At 36.9% G+C, this 18,915-nt stretch overlaps 1 protein-coding gene and 1 pseudogene across 1 annotated transcript in view; one reads left to right on the forward strand and one right to left on the reverse strand.

The window, feature by feature from the left end:
- ITGAV (integrin subunit alpha V) overlaps nucleotides 1-11,359 on the forward strand; it is a 93,718-nt gene extending 82,359 nt beyond the window's left edge. Inside the window, exons 26-30 of the mRNA XM_045480447.1 lie at nucleotides 514-624; nucleotides 5,823-5,936; nucleotides 6,038-6,145; nucleotides 6,742-6,864; nucleotides 7,619-11,359. Coding sequence (XP_045336403.1) covers nucleotides 514-624; nucleotides 5,823-5,936; nucleotides 6,038-6,145; nucleotides 6,742-6,864; nucleotides 7,619-7,714 — 552 coding nt within the window. The 3' untranslated portion in view covers nucleotides 7,715-11,359. The remainder of the gene's footprint in view (nucleotides 1-513; nucleotides 625-5,822; nucleotides 5,937-6,037; nucleotides 6,146-6,741; nucleotides 6,865-7,618) is intronic.
- Nucleotides 11,360-14,237: 2,878 nt separating this feature from the next.
- LOC123596917 lies at nucleotides 14,238-18,915 on the reverse strand (annotated as a pseudogene).

The raw sequence follows: 18,915 nt of genomic DNA on the forward strand, positions 1-18,915 counted from the left end.
AGGATTGATTCATTCCTCTGTGAAGTCCTAATGAGTCATCTATTTATGTAGTGACCTGATTTGACTGTGGTTCCATTGCACTGTGGTTTATCCACATACAATATTGTGTCAGGGGTGTTTTGTTGTTGAAATTTTTGTCTTTGGAGAAAGATCTAACATTTTACTTAACCTGGCTCTTAACTAGAAAACAGAACAAAAAAATATATACTCATGATTGACACTTATCACAGATATGTACCGTGACATTTCAGGCTGTTTCAATGTGTCTTATCAGTTTCCCCTCTAGCTGTGCAAGGGAGAAAATCACTGCTCGGTGGAGATAACGTTTTCCCACATATTAGGGAATCTCTGATCTTTATTCTTTGTGCTTACTTTCCACCATATATTAAGTGGTGAATTTGTCATGCCACATTTTCAGTCATCATGTTTTAATCACATGTAGCAGTTTATGCCAAAATGTCAGTGCAGAGTGTTTTCCAATATTATGTACCACTAGTTTCTCTGTAACCCTAGATCTCAAGTTCACAAACTGAAAAGAATGACACAATTGCTGGGCAAGGTGACCGGAACCATCTCATCACTAAGCGGGATCTCACCCTCAGTGAAGGAGATGTTCACACTTTGGTAAGCGCCATTTCAACAACAAGCACTTTAAACATTTAAAAATATGTGATTATAGAACTGATGCCAAAGAACATTTCAAAAATAACAACAGCTGTGCTTGGAAGAACTACATATATTTTTATACTATTCACTCCTCTTACTTTCCATGTTCCTATTCAAATTAACACCAGAGTTTCTTCAAATGATCTATCTTTATAAATTGCTAATAAAAATATTTCATGTTCCAGCTTATTTTTCTGGCTTACTCCTTTAACTGACCTCCTTCTTGACCTCATCCTGATCTCAGAGGCTTTCATGCAATATTGGAAGAAGAACCTAGGAGGCATCAACAAAAATATATTACAAGAATAATTAGCGCTATGATTAACTTTTGTTGAGTCAGCCAGTGTAATGACTATAAGGTTGTAAAGGCTAATCATTTAAATTTTTGAAGTTTAACAGATCTTCAAACCATCCACTAGCAGAGAACCGGGTATAGTGTTTGTGTTCATTAGCGAACACCAGTTACTTTTACATCAGCAAATTCCATAGTTCTTCTTAGTTCTCATCCGCCTCAACTGTTCAGTGGCTTTTGGCATAATTTGTCACTTCCTCCTTTGTGAAACACTCCTCATTCTCTTCTAGGACTCTATTCTCTTAATACTTCACTTACATCAACTGGCTACTTCCTAATCTCTGTTTCCAGACCTTTACCTCTGTAGAGTATTCCAGGGTTCACACCTCAAATTTCTTGCCTGCTCTGCATGTATTCATTGATTAGATCTGTGCTGTCTAATATTATAGACATCAGCCACATTTTACTCTACTTTGGGAAGTAGAGATATGTCCATTACTGCTCATTTCTATCATCGTAGGAAGTTCAAATCAGATAGTGCTATACGAGAGATGTTATTCGCTCTCATGGCTATAAATACTATCTCTGGATGACTTTGATTTACATTTCAAAGCTGATCCTGTGCATTGAACTCCAAGCTCCATTATCCAACTGCCTACTGGAATTTCTCTTAAATATTTAGTAAGAATCTTAAACTTAATTCTAAGAATGTTTTCCCAACTCTACTCTTTCTACAGTGTATCAACTCCCTTCTTTGTCCCAAACCTGGACACCTTGACTCCTCTTTTTCTCTCAAGCCTCACATCCTGGGTATCAGCAAATTCTTTCAGTATCTATTTTCAAAAGACCCTGAATTTGGTCCCTTCTCAGCAACTTTACCTCTGCCACAGCCTCACCCAGGCCACCTTTGTGTCTCACGTGGACTGTTGCTAAACTTCTAGCTGGACTCCATATTTCTGCCTTTTTCCCCACTACAGTTAGCCACGCAGGAGTCATAGTGATCCTTTTATTTTTTTTTTAATTTTTTTTCAACGTTTTTTATTTATTTTTGGGACAGAGAGAGACAGAGCATGAACGGGGGAGGGGCAGAGAGAGAGGGAGACACAGAATCGGAAACAGGCTCCAGGCTCTGAGCCATCAGCCCAGAGCCTGACGCGGGGCTCGAACTCATGGACCGCGAGATCGTGACCTGGCTGAAGTCGGACGCTTAACCGACTGCGCCACCCAGGCGCCCCTATAGTGATCCTTTTAAATGGAGATCAGGTCATGTTACTCCAGTGCCTTCCCAGCTAAGTCAGAGAGGAAGCCTGAGCATGCAAAGCCTTTAGGCCCAACAAAATGTAGGCCCTTCTACCTTGCTATTTGCATTTCCTCTCCTTATTCTCTACCTCCTGTTTTTGCTACCTTGCTTTTCATTGAATAGACATCCCCAAGCATGTTTCTACATCCAAGCTTTGAAAATTGTTCTCCCATCTTCCTGGAATGCTCCTTGTCCAGATTTCCCTGTGGCTTATTTCCCCATCTCCTTCTATGTCTTTAAATGTCAGATTATGACAGGACTTCCCTGACCAACCCATGTGAAATAGAAATTACTTTTAACCCCCACCCTACTTTTGATCCTGTGTGTTCTATCCTCCTACAGAACGACATTAAAAAACTTTATGATAAAACTTACATAAAAGTCACCATTTTAACCATTTTAAAGTATGCAACAGGGGCGCCTGGGTGGCGCAGTTGGTTAAGCGTCCGACTTCAGCCAGGTCACGATCTCGCGGTCTGTGAGTTCGAGCCCCGCGTCAGGCTCTGGGCTGATGGCTCAGAGCCTGGAGCCTGTTTCCGATTCTGTGTCTCCCTCTCTCTCTGCCCCTCCCCCGTTCATGCTCTGTCTCTCTCTGTCCCAAAAATAAATAAACGTTGAAAAAAAAAAAAAAAAGTATGCAACAGAGTGATTTTTGGTATACTCAGAACATTGTGCAACCACCACCATTATCTAATTCCAGAATATTTTCATCACTTTCAGAAAGAAATACTGTACCCATTATACAGTCACTACGTATTCTTCCCTGCTATCAGTCTTTGGAAACCACTAATCTGCTTTCTGTGTCTAAAGATTTGTCTGTTCTGGATAGTCATAAAATATGTGGCCTTGGTGTCTGGCTTCTTTGACTCAGCATAATGTTTTTAAGGTTCGCCATGGTACAACATGCAGTAATACTTCAGTCATTTTTTATGCCTGAATAATACTCCGTTCTATGGGTATATGGCATTTTGTTTGTTTCCTCATTAGTTGATGAACATTTAGATTATTTCTACCTTTTGTTTATTTTGAATAGTGCCATTGTGCACATTCTTGTACACATTTTTGTGTGAACATATATTTTTAGTTCTCTTGGGAATAAATCTAGAGATGCCATTACTGGGTCATATGGGCACTCTGTTTAACTTTTCAGAAACCACCAAACTTTTCCAAAGTCGTTGTGCCATTTTACATTCCCAACCAGCAACATATGAATTTTTCAACTTCTCCACGTTTGCCATCACTTACTATTGCCTTAATTTTTTTTTTTTTTTTTTTTATTTATGGTCATCCTTGTCAATGTGAAGTGGTATCTCATCGTGGTTTTATTTGTACTTCCCAATAATCACTAATGATGTCAAGCATCTTTTCTGTTGTATATCTTCTTTCGAGAGATGTCTATTCAAATCCTTTGCCCGTTTTTAAATTGGGTTGTTTGCCTTTGTTGTTAGGTCATGAAGAGTTCGTTATATATTCAGGATACTTCCCTTTTCAGAGCTGTTATTGCACATATTTTCTCGTTCTGTTAGTTGTCTTTTCACTTTCTTGATAGTATCCCTGTGATGTGAAAAGTATTCAAATTTGAAGAAGTTCAGATTTGTCAAGTCTTTCTTCTTTTATTACCTGTACTTTTGCTGTCACAGTCAAGAAACCATTGCCAAACCTGACATCCTGAAAATTTACACCTAAGTTTTTTGGTTTTCTAAATTTTATACTCTCGACTCTTTTTTTTTTTTTTTTTTAATTTTTTTTTTTCAACGTTTATTTATTTTTGGGACAGAGAGAGACAGAGCATGACCGGGGGAGGGGCAGAGAGAGAGGGAGACACAGAATCTGAAACAGGCTCCAGGCTCTGAGCCATCAGCCCCAGAGCCTGACGCGGGGCTCGAACTCACGGACAGCGAGATCGTGACCTGGCTGAAGTCGGACGCTCAACCGACTGCGCCACCCAGGCGCCCCTACTCTTGACTCTTAATATTGGTCTGTATACATATTCTTATGCCGGTACCAAATTGTTTATTATAGCTCTTCAGTAAGTTTTGAAATTGGAAAGTGTGAGCCCTCCAACATTTTCTTCTTTTTCAAGATTGTTTTAGCTATGTAGGGTCCTCTATAATTCCATATGAATTTTAAGATCAGTTTGATCATTTCTACAGAAAAGGTAGTTGGAATTTTGACAGCAATTTTATTGGATCTGTATCAATATAGGAGTATTGCCATGTTAAAAATATTAAGTCTCTCAGTTCTTGGACATGAGATATCTTTCCATTTAGTTAAGTGTTTAATTTCTTTCAAAAATACTTTGTACTTGTAAGTGTTTAAGTGTTGCACTTTCCTGGTTAAATTAATTTTGTGTATTTTATTCTTTTGGGGTGGTCTTTTGAATAAAATTGTTTTCTTCATTTCATTTTAAGATTTTTCATTACCGGTATATAGAAATGCAACTTAATTGTTTGTCAATCTTGTATTCTGTTCTTTTTCTGTACTTGTTTATTAGCTATAATCGTTTTATTGTCAATTCTTTAGTGTTTTCTGTATACAAGATCCTGTCATCTTGAAAAAAGAGAGGTTTACTTCTTTTTTTCCAATTTGGATGCCTTTTATTTGATTGTTTTCTTGCTTAATTATACTGGCTAGAACCTTCTGAACAACTTTCATAAAAGTGTCAATGAGTGGGCATTGTTGTCTTATTTGTCACCTTCAGGGGAAAGCATTTGTTCTTTCCCCATTAAGTGTGATGTGAGTTACAGGCTTTTCACGGATGCCCTTCCTCAGGTCAAAGAAGCTATTCCTTGTCGTAGACTGCAAGTTGACTTGCTGGGTAGCGTTGTGACTATGCATGTGACTAATGCAATTTGACCAGCACATGGAAGGTGGTGAATATTTGCTATCTTTGACTGCCTGCCTTCAAGTTACTGATAAAAACACTGAATGTAGCAGAAACGTGGAAGAGCTGCTCAAGATTCATTCCGTTTCTTTTTCTTTTCTACAGGTGTATTGTTAATCAGATTTTCATGTCTTACTAAAATGATCATGCTCTGGGTTTACCTAAAGGATGTTGAATACTAGCCATAAAAATATATATATTTTAATATTGTAGGTCTTATCCTTTTATACCACATCGCATTAAAACCAACCCCTGTATTTGTTTGTTTGTTTGTGTTTGTTTGTTTATTATTTATTTTTGAGAAGGAGAGAGAGAGCAAGAAGGAGCAGGGGAGGAACAGACAGAGAGGGAGAGGGAGAATCCCAAGCAGGTTCCATGCTGTCAGCACAGAAACCGATGCAGGGCTCAGACTCACAAACCATGAGATCATGACCTCAGCTGAAATCAAGAGTTGGTCGCTTAACTGACTAAGCCACCCAGGCATCCCGTAAACCAACCCCTTTTAGCAAAAGCATTCATAGACTCCACTATTAGCCTATGCATTTTAAACATTTTTCTTGTAATGCAAAAGAATCTGGATCATCTCTTTGGCTTTCACATAAAACAACTAAAATGTCCAATTTTCATATGCTGAAGAAATGATAGACAATTTTTTATAAGTAAAGAAATTGTTTTGGCAGGGCTGTGGAATTGCTGAGTGCTTGAAGATTGTCTGCCAGGTTGGACGACTAGACAGAGGAAAGAGTGCAATCCTGTATGTAAAGTCCCTGCTGTGGACTGAGACCTTTATGAATGTAAGTGGACAGATGCAGCATTCAGCCAGCTTATCCATTTTCTCAAAGACGTTAAAAAGGCCTCCCGTCTAGGAAATCATTTCATTGTTATTTCCATACAGAAAGAAAACCAGAATCATTCATACTCTCTGAAGTCATCTGCTTCTTTTAATGTCATTGAGTTTCCTTATAAGAACCTTCCAATTGAGGATATCTTCAACTCCACATTAGTAAGTCATCGATTTGGGGAAATACAATAAGTGCACCCAGTCCAATGCCATAGATATTTTTTATTTTATTTTAAATATTGGCACCTTCACTGTTTTGGTGATTTAAAAGTTGGTTGATAGGTCTATAACCTAGTTAAATATTATTTTACTCCCTCACCCCAGAATATTAAAGGTCGACCTTTTACTTTAGCATCTTGTCCTGTGTAAGAGATTCTTAGCTTATACAAATCTCATGGGTGGAAATTTGGGGAATTTTTCCCCACAAAGTTAGAAAGTCGGAAATTAGCTATAATAGGTGAAGGCTAAAGATTATAAAGGTCTTTAATTTAAGGATTAAAAATGGGACTAATATATCAAAGATGGATTTAACTATTTAAAAATCACTTTATCACTTCTGAAGTTAACCTGTTGTTGGGAATTTTATGTGTGTATGTGCATGCTATTGATACCAAATATGTAATCAATCACAAATTATCATATACAACAAAAGAAAATAATGTGAGTATCATTAAAACAAAATGTAGTAGGCATTTAGACATTTGTTGAATGATTCGGTGAATTATTTTTAAAACTCAAAACCTTTTTGCCCCCACCAGGTTACCACTAACGTCACGTGGGGCATTCAGCCCGCACCCATGCCCGTGCCTGTGTGGGTGATCATTTTAGCAGTGTTAGCAGGATTGCTGTTGCTGGCTGTTTTGGTGTTTGTAATGTACAGGGTAAGTAATGGACTTAGGAAGAGCAGGAGCGGGGAGAAGCAGAAGAAAAGGGCAAGGGAGAAGGGAAAGAAGGAAGAATAGAGAAGGAACTTTAATGATACATAAGGAGCACCACATATCTTTTTTTTTTTTTTTCAATATATGAAATTTATTGTCAAATTGGTTTCCATACAACACCCAGTGCTCATCCCAAAAGGTGCCCTCCTCAATACCCATCACCCACCCTCCCCACCCTCCCACCCCCCCCACCCTCCCACCCCCCATCAACCCTCAGTTCTCAGTTTTTTAAGAGTCTCTTATGCTTTGGCTCTCTCCCACTCTAACCTCTCCCACTCTAACCTCTTTTTTTTTTTTTTTTTTTCCCTTCCCCTCCCCCATGGGTTTCTGTTAAGTTTCTCAGGATCCACATAAGAGTGAAAACATATGGTATCTGTCTTTCTCTGTATGGCTTATTTCACTTAGCATCACACTCTCCAGTTCATCCACATTGCTACAAAGGGCCATATTTCGTTCTTTCTCATTGCCATGTGGTACTCCATTGTGTATATAAACCACAATTTCTTTCTCCATTCATCAGTTGATGGATATTTAGGCTCTTTCCATAATTTGGCTCTTGTTGAGAGGAGCACCGCATATCTTAAGGAAGTTGTACAACGTGCCATTTAAGTTTTCTTGGTGATAATATAGTCACTCAGAATACTTGTAATATTCTTCACTGATGTGGCAGTAATGTTAGTTTTTCCTCAACTGACAGATGGGCTTTTTTAAACGTGTCCGGCCACCTCAGGAAGAGCAAGAAAGGGAACAGCTTCAACCTCATGAAAATGGTGAAGGAAACTCAGAAACTTAACTGTGATTTTTAAGTTATGCTACATCCTGACCCATGAGAGTTACCACCTTCATCATAGGTTTCAGTTTCCTTCACAAGGAATAAAATTCCAAGACTGTACTGCTGATGGTGCCTGTTGGTATTAACCACAAAACAAGAGCAATATTTGTCAACCTTTTTCTAATAATTAAGTTCAGACATACATTTAATGCACATCCACTGACTTGCGTTTTTTAGGTATTTAAATAATAAAATTTCAATTGATAGTTCTTCTGTGTACATAAGACAGGTAGTGCCTGAGTTACCACTTTATACAAAATAGTACCTCCTACAATTACTGTTTCTGATTTTGTATGTTGGGTTTTGTTTGTTGTTGTTTTTGTTGTTTCAAAGCAATCCATATTTGGACCTTCGGATCCACATCTTTTGTGGAGGAATAATATACATTACACTACAGTTAGGTTTTTAAGCTTCTAACTTTATAACTGCATGAACTTGGATTTTAAAATATTAAACCTACATGATAAACTTTAATAAAAAAAAAAAGCAGATCCATCAAAATTCTTTCCTGGAATAGCAAAAGTATAGTATTTTAATATGACAGTTGGGTAGATGCTATTACATTTTTATTTTTGTTTTATTCCACAGTCCATTTCAGTACATTTGAATTTGTTGAAGTTTAGGTTCTAGTTCAGATCCTTTAAGCCAATCTATACTAAAAAGTTTATAATCAAAAATGCCTCTTTTGTGTAATAGTTTAATTGTCCCTGATCTAATGATGCTTAAAGCCATATGCAGTTGGGAATCCTTTCCAAAGTACATGTGTTCCAATGTATATGCCTGGATATTTACAATACAACAACAAAAGAAAGCATTTAAATTATAAGATTCTGTTTGTAGTTCTCTGGTAGAGTTACTTATTAATGGTACGCTTTTAGAGCAAGAATTTTTAGTTGGGATTAATTTATTTTCTTCCTATATATGTATTTTTCCTTATATTTCCCAAACTGTTACTAAGAATAGGTTGAGATTAATGAGGGATTTTTACAGTTTGCAGGAACCTGCATCTAAACTCCCAACCCCGTGAGAAACGCTTGGAGTTGAAATTCTTAAAGTAGTTTACTAGTTCGCTTTTAGCAACAGCATGATTCTACTCCTGTGGATACTACCTTATGTAAGCAAGGTATCACGGGTAAAAGCAGTCTTCGCTATCGAAATGACTTCTAAAAGTTACTTTTATAAGCAATTCAAGTTATTGGGAGCCTTTTAAAACTTTTGTAGTTTTATTAACATAAATTACTTTTCTAGGAATTTTTATATAAAAGCTGCACAGGTGGCATGTTATAGTTTTATATGCCTCTAGGGTGATGATTTCTTCTAGAGGAATATGTGATTTATTCACAGTTCCTCAAGGTCTGGGAATGACTCTTAATTTTACCTATTTTGTGCAATTACATCATGTTGTGCTTTAGAAATTGTGAGTTTAATAAGTTTTTAACTGCTGTCTTCATTAGGCAATGATAAATATTTCCCTTAAATAATTGAATATTTTTCTATGCTTTAAATATAATTGAGGTTTACTTTGCCCTATCTTGTGTTCAATTCCCTACACAAGTGGCTAAGCCAGAATATATTCATAAAACAGAGGTACGTGAGTTATATATGTTAGAACATGACGAGACCCTGTATTTAGCTTTAATGAATTTCAAAATTAATAGGTTTTGTAGTATAGATTTCATTAGTAGCTTAAAAGGTCATAGTCATATTCAGTAAGTATTTTTATTGCCAGTAAGTCTAAAGTTTTTTAAGAAAAAAAATATTTTTATCCTAGGGTCTGCCACCAGTCACTAAGTTGGTCTGTGACAACTTTCACTTTACCTGTTTTCCCACCTTATAATAGTCATCCCTGAAAGTATATGTTGGATAGAAATTCACTCTAAAAAAAAAAATGTTACTGTTTACTTTTGCACATTCTGCTCCTTTTATGGCCTCTTTCTCAAGGTATAATCTGGTATGGGAGCTTGAAGGATGTTGTTGGAAGTATGATGTTTTAAATTCCCTTTATGAATTGTAGTTTTAAGCAATAGTATTTTAAAAAATGAAAATGTATATCTTTACAAACATATGGTAGAAGTATAATTGGGAAGCTTACTCTTCGAGGAAAATGTTTGGGAAAATGTTGGGATTCTTTTTACCCTAAAGCAGCATGTGAATGTATTTGGTTAAAGTGTCAAACAGTAGTTCTATGAAAGCCGTTTTAATTTGCAAACATTTTAAATACTGCTATGTTTGTGATTTCCATCTTGAGTGTAAATTTTTTATAATCTGATCAGTTTTTAAAAACATGAGTGAGGTAGAGGATATTTAAAGCATTTCATATTGGTGAAAAATATTGATACTGTTGTTGATTTCTTATTTAGGCATTTATTTTAGAACTGATACTTTGAGAAACATTTGCGTGGGGGACATTCTTTCCTTTTTTCTTTTCCCCTTTCCTTTTTTCCCCTTTCCCTTTCTCTTGTGCTGAATTATGGTAATAATTCTGATACATTTCTTAATAATTCTGAAGTGTAAAACAATTAAAACATTAGTGCCACAATTTTACCTGTGTTATGAAACTACTACTTCATAGTAAATTCTCATCAATGCTTCATATAAAGAGAAAAGTAAAGTGTTAGGAAAAGAGACTATACTTATTATAATGGCTTCCTTAAGAGGACTGTGGACGATTTTTGAGGTTAATGATGACCCTAAGAGAGATGTAAGTGGCAAAAGTACAGTATGTAATTCCTCAGCTGCTTTTTATAAAGCAAACGATCTGTAAGTTGATAGAGATTTCTGTGTTGCAGAGTGTAACACCAAGCTTGGAGAAGAATAAGTCATTCTTGGAATACATGTGTAGGACCATTGCCAATCTTAATGCCACTTTGTAAGTGCTCTTAGGTAGTGTGTATATGGGGTAGTTTGGTAAATTAAAAAATGCAAAATTCAGAAATTGAATAAAGGATCAAAAATGGCCAATGAAATAACTTAACGCTCTGGTTTTTGGAGAGTATCCCTTTTAACTTGTTGGTAGGCTAGGTTGAACAGTGAACCTATGGACATGTAACATGCGTATATGCGTATATTTCATTGTAATTTCTGATAGATAATGAACTTCTTGGGAGAGGTACCAAGTCCTGGATTTTTGAATTATTGATCTCAAGTGCAATATAACAATGTAACCAAACCTAGATAATTTCAGAGTCATTGTTAATTTAGTAAACCTAATCTAAATAGAGACTCAGTAATTTTTTGATTAGTAGGAAGGAGTAATTCTGCTATGGATATACAAATGAAGTTATTTACCCCTAAAAGGTACATTCTACATTTTATTTCAAGCTGGGCATGAGCTATTCCCTACTAGTTTTGAAATTCTTTGAAATATCTCAAAGTAACTTGGAAGCTATGTATATCAAATTAACTTGCTATCTAATAACATAGAATGTAATTTTCTTTGTTAAGCTTCTCTTATGATCACCCACATTGGGTGAGACATAAAATGAGCGTCTTCTAAAATTTGTCATTTGCTGACTTGATTTGAGTTAGTGAAAACTGGTACAGTGTTCTGCTTAGTTTCCAATGTGTAACTTGTGTCTGTTCAATAAACTTGAGCATATGGTGCCACTTTTGTGTATGGACTTTATATTTTCCTTCTGTGATGTTTTTTTAATCACATAAGCCAGTAATAATGCACTAAAAAGATGATGTCAAAGAGGTACATCTCTAAAAGTCTGAATTCTATAAGAGTGCTATTTATTTGAAGAAAAGGAACACAAAAGAGCAAAAGGAACTGAATGTTAAAAGACACCTATTACAGATCACAGAATCATAGACATTGAACATTTAAAATGGGTTTCAAATTCCAATAATGGCAGGGTGGCTTTTATCAGATAACAATGGTAAACGATGAACAAAGGAAAAAGGAAAAAAAAAAACTTTTTGAAAACACTGAAGTTACCAAATGCTGGCAGAAAGTGAAGGGGATTTGACTCTTAACGTGGGGAACCACCTTTTTCCTGGAAGTTACTTTCTGTTGTGTGGGTAGAATGCAAGCAGAAAAGGGCCCTCTCATTTCCTGCAATTATGGTATTGCCATCATGGCTAAAAGGTGCAGGGGGAAATCCAGGAAAAGAAGGAGCCACGCTTCAAATCCTTTTCCAACCCTGACTCTGACCCTGCTCTAGTGAAACTCCAAGGAGCCCAAAAGGAAACAACAAAAGGTTGGAAGAGCTGCACAGTTATTTTAGCTCTGTCTGCTGTAGGAGAAACAAGATTGGTGTTCATGTCTTACCCAGTGACAGGAGCTTTGAAACACCCATTCTTTCCATTGAAAACTCCTATGCCTTAGGAATAAATACTACATCCCAAGATTGATTAATTGGCTCTAGGAGGAAGAGCAAAGCCAATGGCCGACCCTAACAAAGCATAAAAATCAAGCTTCCACAAATTTGAGGTGACTCACTTGTGAGTTATTTGCTCATTTAGGCAGTTTTCTTTGAGAGGAAGATAACCTATAAAGACTGCCATGTCTTATCTGCAATGTCACATGTGTGTGTAAATGAGAAGAAAGGAAAATGTACCCATGGTTTGAAGGAAAAAAAAAATGGGTCGGTAGAAAGAGACCCACAAACAGTTTAGCAGACATGACTAAATAACTATAAAAAATATGTTAAAGACTAGAAAAACGTGAAAGTTTATGGGCATTTCAAAATAGATTTGGAAATTAACGAGAGATTCAAGTGGAAATCTTAGGACTAAAAAATGCAATATCTGAGATCAGAATTTCAGGGGGATTTTTTTAATCAGGGGGATTAAAAGTGGACAAAAGAGAAGAAAGACTCCTTGAATTTGGAGATGAATAGGATTCATCTAAACTGAAGCACTGCAGGTGGACAGTGGGTGGGAGGAGGGATTACAAAATAAATAGCCTTCCTGACCCGTGAGTCAATCTAGGGATAAAAGAAAAGGAGTCAGGAGAGCAAATGGGGTAGACTAACTTGAAACCAAAAAGTTGCCAAATTTGATGAAATGTAGCAACCTACAGTGTGGAAGCTCAATGAACCCCAAACAGTACAATCACAAAAAAACACTATGTGCATCATGGTCAAACAGCTAAAAATCACAAGTTGGAGTGGGTTTACCTCACCCTTTCGTACTGTTAACGATGCCCAGAGTTGATTTCATGTCCAAATTTTTACTGTTGTATGGGTAGAATTTCATGTCCAAATTTTAGTTGGTGCAACACCAATACTTTTCCAAGTAATATTTTTATTCACTTTCTCAACTGTTCTGAATTGCCTAGAGAGTTATATGGTTAGATTTCCTTTTGCACCCTGCTTCACTTCCCTTATCAGCCCTATTTCCTGAAAAGTAGCAAATATATATTGGTGTTGTTTTAATAAAAGGAGCATTTAGATTTTGGAATTGAGCTTTACTCAGTAATTTACCTTCATGTTACTAAAAACAAAACAAAACAAAACCCTAATTTCTTTCAAAGTTCTTCTGTTCCAGTTCTCAGAAATTAGGGTATCAAAATGGAATCTTTAGGGATTACTTTTTAGCCAATTTTGTAGTTAGAATATTAATTAGTTACTACAAAGTTATTCATAAAAAGTACTAAATGCTGTATATAATTATTAGTACTTAATTTGGAGAATTATGGTCTCCACCTGGGTAATAGAAATTATTCTTGATCTTGTGTAGGATATGTGCTAAATTTCCCATGAGAGATAAAAAGTTGATGGTTTATAAATTTTCTCATCTTTGAACAGTGCAGTTAAAGTTGTTTTTGAGATTAAAAGTGACACAAACACCTTCAAAATTCAGAGATATTATCACCTAATTAGAAGACAAGTAAATGAGTTTGAACTTCTCAGTGTACTTTAGTGAGGGAACGAAAGGGAAGAGTTTATTAAAGAATATGCAAATTTCCTACTTTGTAGTAATACCAATTTTGGCTTTGACTTTTTGATTTTGACTTTACCCCTGAACCAAAGCCAAGCATTTCACCACCCAGTGGTGTTAAATTACTAGCAAAAAATGAACCTCTTTTCTCAATCATCTCACAGGTACTCAGTGACTCCTAGTAACAGACATGACATAGCAGTAACTAATTTCACCTTATTCCCATTGGACAGTCCTAGTCTCTCGAGAGAACCATAAAGCAGCTGCATGCAGTATAGCAGTGGTTCAATAACAGACCTGTGAATCTGGTTTGCACACCATGGGAGAGATGGTCTCTTCTTCTCACCTCTAATTTTCCAAATCTAGTTCTTCACCCTACCCACTCCGTATCCTCTCATAGGTCTATGCAATCTTGGTCATTGGATGAACATCAATCCTTTATCATGCCCTAGACAATAAATTAGCTTTAAATTACTGTGAAGCCCTTCTGCCATGAAGGGTAATATATCCACAGCATCCAGGGATTAGGCCACGGACATCTTTTGTGGGTGGTGGGGAGGAGTGCTGCATTATGTCTACAACAGTCCACCTCTGGCCCTCAAAGATTTACTTCAGTCTCACATGCAAAATACATTAAACCCATCTCAAAGTCACCCAAAGCCAAACTGGCACAGCAGCAACTCAAAGTCCCCAATCCCTCCTTAATCTCATGAGCCTGAATGTCCGGAATCTTGTCATCTAAATCATCTAAATTAGGTATGAATGAGGCTTGAGTTATGGTCCATCCTGGCATACAATTTCTCCCATGTGTGGGCCTGTGAAACTAAGGAAATAAAGTTATCTGTTCCCAACATATCATGGTGGAACAAGCATCTAACAGAGATATTTTGGTTCAAAAAAGAAAAAAAGTAGAAGGAAAAACAAGAAGTCACTGGTCCCAAGCAACTTAAAAATCCAGCTGGGAAACTCCATTTGGTTTCAAAGTCTGTGAATAATTCTCTGTGGCTCATGGCCCCAACACCCTGAGTGGTCCTTACTGTCCCCTGCCCCACCCTCCAACCACCACCATGAAATGTAGCACATGTTTGCAGCTGAGTACTGTATTGTTATCAGCCTATTTCTGCTGGGAACACTTTGTGGTCCCCATATGTTTTTTCACTCTGTACTTCAGCCCTTTTAGACGAATCTGGCAGTGCTTCTGCTGATGTAAAATTTTCAAGAACCTTGTGGATCTCCTGTGTACATCAAGAAGACTCACTCCATCATACCAGATGCTACTCTACATATCTTCGCTGAATGATCCTATCTCTATTTTTGGCTACTTTTGAGATGTTTGAGGGGATCAATGAGTCACATGCTTAATCTCTTCAAAGAAAACTTTCTGAGATACTAGCAGAAGTTTGCACAATCTCTTTGTTCTCCTTACTGCAAACTCTTTTGACGGTGAATCTCTTAATTTTTGCATCTTTTGCAATCTAGATATGTTAATTTCCCAAACCATAAGGTCCTAGTTTCCTGGGTTCTCTTTTTAAAAAATGTATACCTATTTAATGGAATTTATATAATTAAGGTTAAGGTTGGAGCGCTTTCACATAGATGGCCGGTAATGCTCTTCAACAGGTTTGCCCCTAAAACAATGCAGGCTTTTGAAAATCTGGACCCGGTCTTTTAACAAACTCCATATCTTAAGACTTTGGTCTATATTTATCTGGCTCCATCACTTCCTACCACACATTGGGCCATCCCAGCTAGAATGGCTAATGAATTCTCTTCTACCTAGCCACCAGACTTGGGAAAACTTTGTTGGGTGGAGAGGGTTACCTGAAATGCCATAGATGAAATTGCCCACTCTTTGACCTACAGCAGGTAATCTACATATTCTGACTATAATCTCAGTGACTTACATGCCTGTTACCTAAGAAGACCTCTAAAACTGGGATTTAGTAACTGTTTGAATCATATGATCCGCTTTGGTTAATAATCCCAAACTGTCCTTATCTCCAGGAGTGTGGATAGACCTACCTGAGTAAATGATTTTTGTTCAAAGAAATACAAATGTTAACCTTGTTCAGCCCTCTTCAACAGTTGGTCCCTTGATTTTAAAACTCAAATGAAATGGTTCACCATCAAATGAAGACAGCAGTATTGCAGGAATATTCATAATGTAAGGAAATAGTCGATTACTAAATCTTAAAAATCATATTTCCAAAAGTAAAAGTTCTTGCAATAATTTGTTTAAAAGGGATTCTGTCTTTTTTAACTAAAATTTTTTTAAATTTATTTATTTATTTTGAGAGAGAGAGATCACATGCATAAGTGAGCAAGAGAGGAGCAGAGAGAGAAACAGAGAATCTCAAGCAGGCTCCGTGCTGTTAGCATAGAGCCAGATGTAGGTCTCAAACTCATGAACCGTGAGATCATGACCTGAGCTGAAACCAACAGTCGGACACTTAACTGACTGAGCCACCCAGGTACCCAAGGATTCTTTCTGAATCAAAGAATTGATCCCATTTATAACTGCACCCAAAACCATAAGATACCTAGGAATAAATCTAACCAAAGAAGTAAAAGATCTGTACTCTGAAAATGGTAGAACACTTATGAAGGAGATTGAAGATGACACAAAGAAAAGGAAAGACACTCTATACTCATGGACTGGAAGAACAAATATTGTTAAAATGTCTATACCACCCAAAGCAACCTACACATTTAATGCAATCCCTATCAAAATATCACCAGCATTCTTCACAGAGCTAGGACAAACAATTCTAAAGTTTGTATGGAACCAGAAAAGACCCTGAATAGCCAAAGCAATCTTAAAAAAGAACAGCAAACCTGTAGTTATCCGGACTTCAAACTATTTTAAAAGTCTATAGTCATTGAGACAGTTTGGTACTGACACAAAAACAGTCACATAGAATAATGGAACAGAATGGAAAACCCAGAAATGAATCCACATTTACAACTGATCTTTGACAAAGCAGGAAAGAATATCCAATGGAAAAAAGTCTCTTCAATAAATGGTGTTGGGAAAACTGGATGGCGACATGCAGAGAAATGAAACTGAACCATTTTTTTACAACATACACAAAAATAAACTTAAAATGGAGGAATGACTGAAATGTGAGACAGGAAACCATAAAAATTCCTAGAGGATAACACAGAAACAACTTATTCGACCTTGGCTGTAGCAACTTCTTACTAGACACGTCTAGTAAACACAAGCAAACATGAACTATTGGGACTTCATCAAAATAAAAAGCTTCTGCACAGCAGAGGAAACAATCAACAAAACTAAAAAACACCTTAGGGAACAGGAGAAGATATTTGTAAATGACATATCAGATAAGGGGTTAGTATCCAGAATTTATAAAGAACTTCTCAAACTCAACACCAAAAAAATAATCCAGTTAAGAAGAAATGGACAGAAGACATAAACAGACATTTCTCCAAAGAAAACATACAAAAGGCCAACAGACATATGAAAAAATGTTCAACTTCACTCAATATCAGGGAAATACAAATCAAAACCACAATGAGATACCATTTCACACCCATCAGAATGACTAAAATTAACAACTCAGGAAACAACAGATGTTGGTGAGGATGAGAAGAAAGGGGAACACTCTTAACAATGTAGATAGAAATGCAAACTGGTACAGCCACTCTGGAAAAACAATATGGAGGTTCCTCACAAAGTTGAAACTAGAACTACCCTATGATCCAGAAACTGTACTAGTAGGCATTTATCTAAAGGATACAAAAATACTGATTTGAAGGGGCATATACACCCTAATGTATATAGCCACACTATTAACAACAGCCAAATTATGGAAAGAGCCCAAATGTTCATCGACTGATGAATGGATAAAGAAGTGATGTGTGTATATATATATATATATATATATATATATATATATATATGTATATACATATATATATGTATATACATATGTATATGTATATACATATGTATATATTACTCAGCCATCAAATACAATATGTATATATTACTCAGCCATCAAAACAATGAAATCTTGCCTTTTACAGTGATGTGGATGGAACTAGAGTGCATTATGCTAAATGAAATAAGTCAGAGAAAGACAAATACCATATGATTTCACTCCTATGTGGAATTTAAGAAACACAAGAGATGAACATAGGGGAAGGGAAGGAAAATTAAAATAAGATAAAAACAGAGAGGAAGGCAAGCCATGAGAGACTCATAACTACAGAGAACAAACTGAGGGTTGGCTGGAGAGGAGGTGGATGGGGGGATGGGCTAAAATGGGTGATGGGCATTAAGAAGGGCACTTGTTGGGATGAGCACTGGGTGTTATATATAAGTGATGAATCACTAAATTCTGCTCCTGAAACCAGTACTACACTATATGTTAACTAACTTGAATTTAAATAAAATCTTGGAAGAAAAAAAAATAAAATAAATAAGCAAAATATTCTATCTTCTCCCTCACATAGTTCGTTCTGGCTATTCCTTTCTCTTGGCTGTGTCATGGGAGGGGGGGTCTCTGAAGACACTATGTACAGAGGTTGCCAGTGACAGTTCATTAGTGCATCATACAGCTCCTTCCTCTGCTCCATGAACTCCTTGTTGGCCTTAGTCACATCCAGCTATGGTGAGGGATCATTCAGTGCACTATCTCCAACTTCTTCATAGGTCTGTGTGGTGCTCTGGGTGTAGCCATATTGGGAGTAACTATAGCTGTTGTTGCCTGTGTTCTCTGGTCATAGCTCCACTAGGCATGGTAATTCTGGTACTGCTAGTAACACTGGCTATAGCTATGAAGGCACATCTGATTATATTCCACTGGCTTCATATGGCTCACTTTAGCCATTGCCATGCTCAAAAGCACTGGTTTAGACCCCAGTCTCACTGCTTCCTGGCATTCTATCAGGGTTTGCTTCTGTTCCAGTTCATCTGTGAATTCCATAAAACCAAAACCCTTAGTCACACCTGCCTGCCTGGTGCAAAACCACCTTGCCTCCTCAACAGGAGGGGCAGATGTTGACAGTCAACCATATACATACAACTTGCCAAAATCAACATCTGGAGTCAGCCCTCCGCCCTCAAAAAAGGGAGTACTCAGGACTATTATCTGGTTATTTCCCATAAGTGGCATAGTTTAGTTTAAAACGTTTTGCAAGTGTGGCTCCTGGAGAAGTATCCCATTAAGTTTATGCAAACCCTTCTTAGCTGTGGCCAAATCTGTGCTTTCTACAGAGAAGTAGCCAGCTGGGATACCAGTGAGGGCCAT

This window comes from Leopardus geoffroyi, chromosome C1 (assembly GCF_018350155.1).
Source record: "Leopardus geoffroyi isolate Oge1 chromosome C1, O.geoffroyi_Oge1_pat1.0, whole genome shotgun sequence".
In the NCBI taxonomy this organism is placed as follows: domain Eukaryota; kingdom Metazoa; phylum Chordata; class Mammalia; order Carnivora; family Felidae; genus Leopardus; species Leopardus geoffroyi.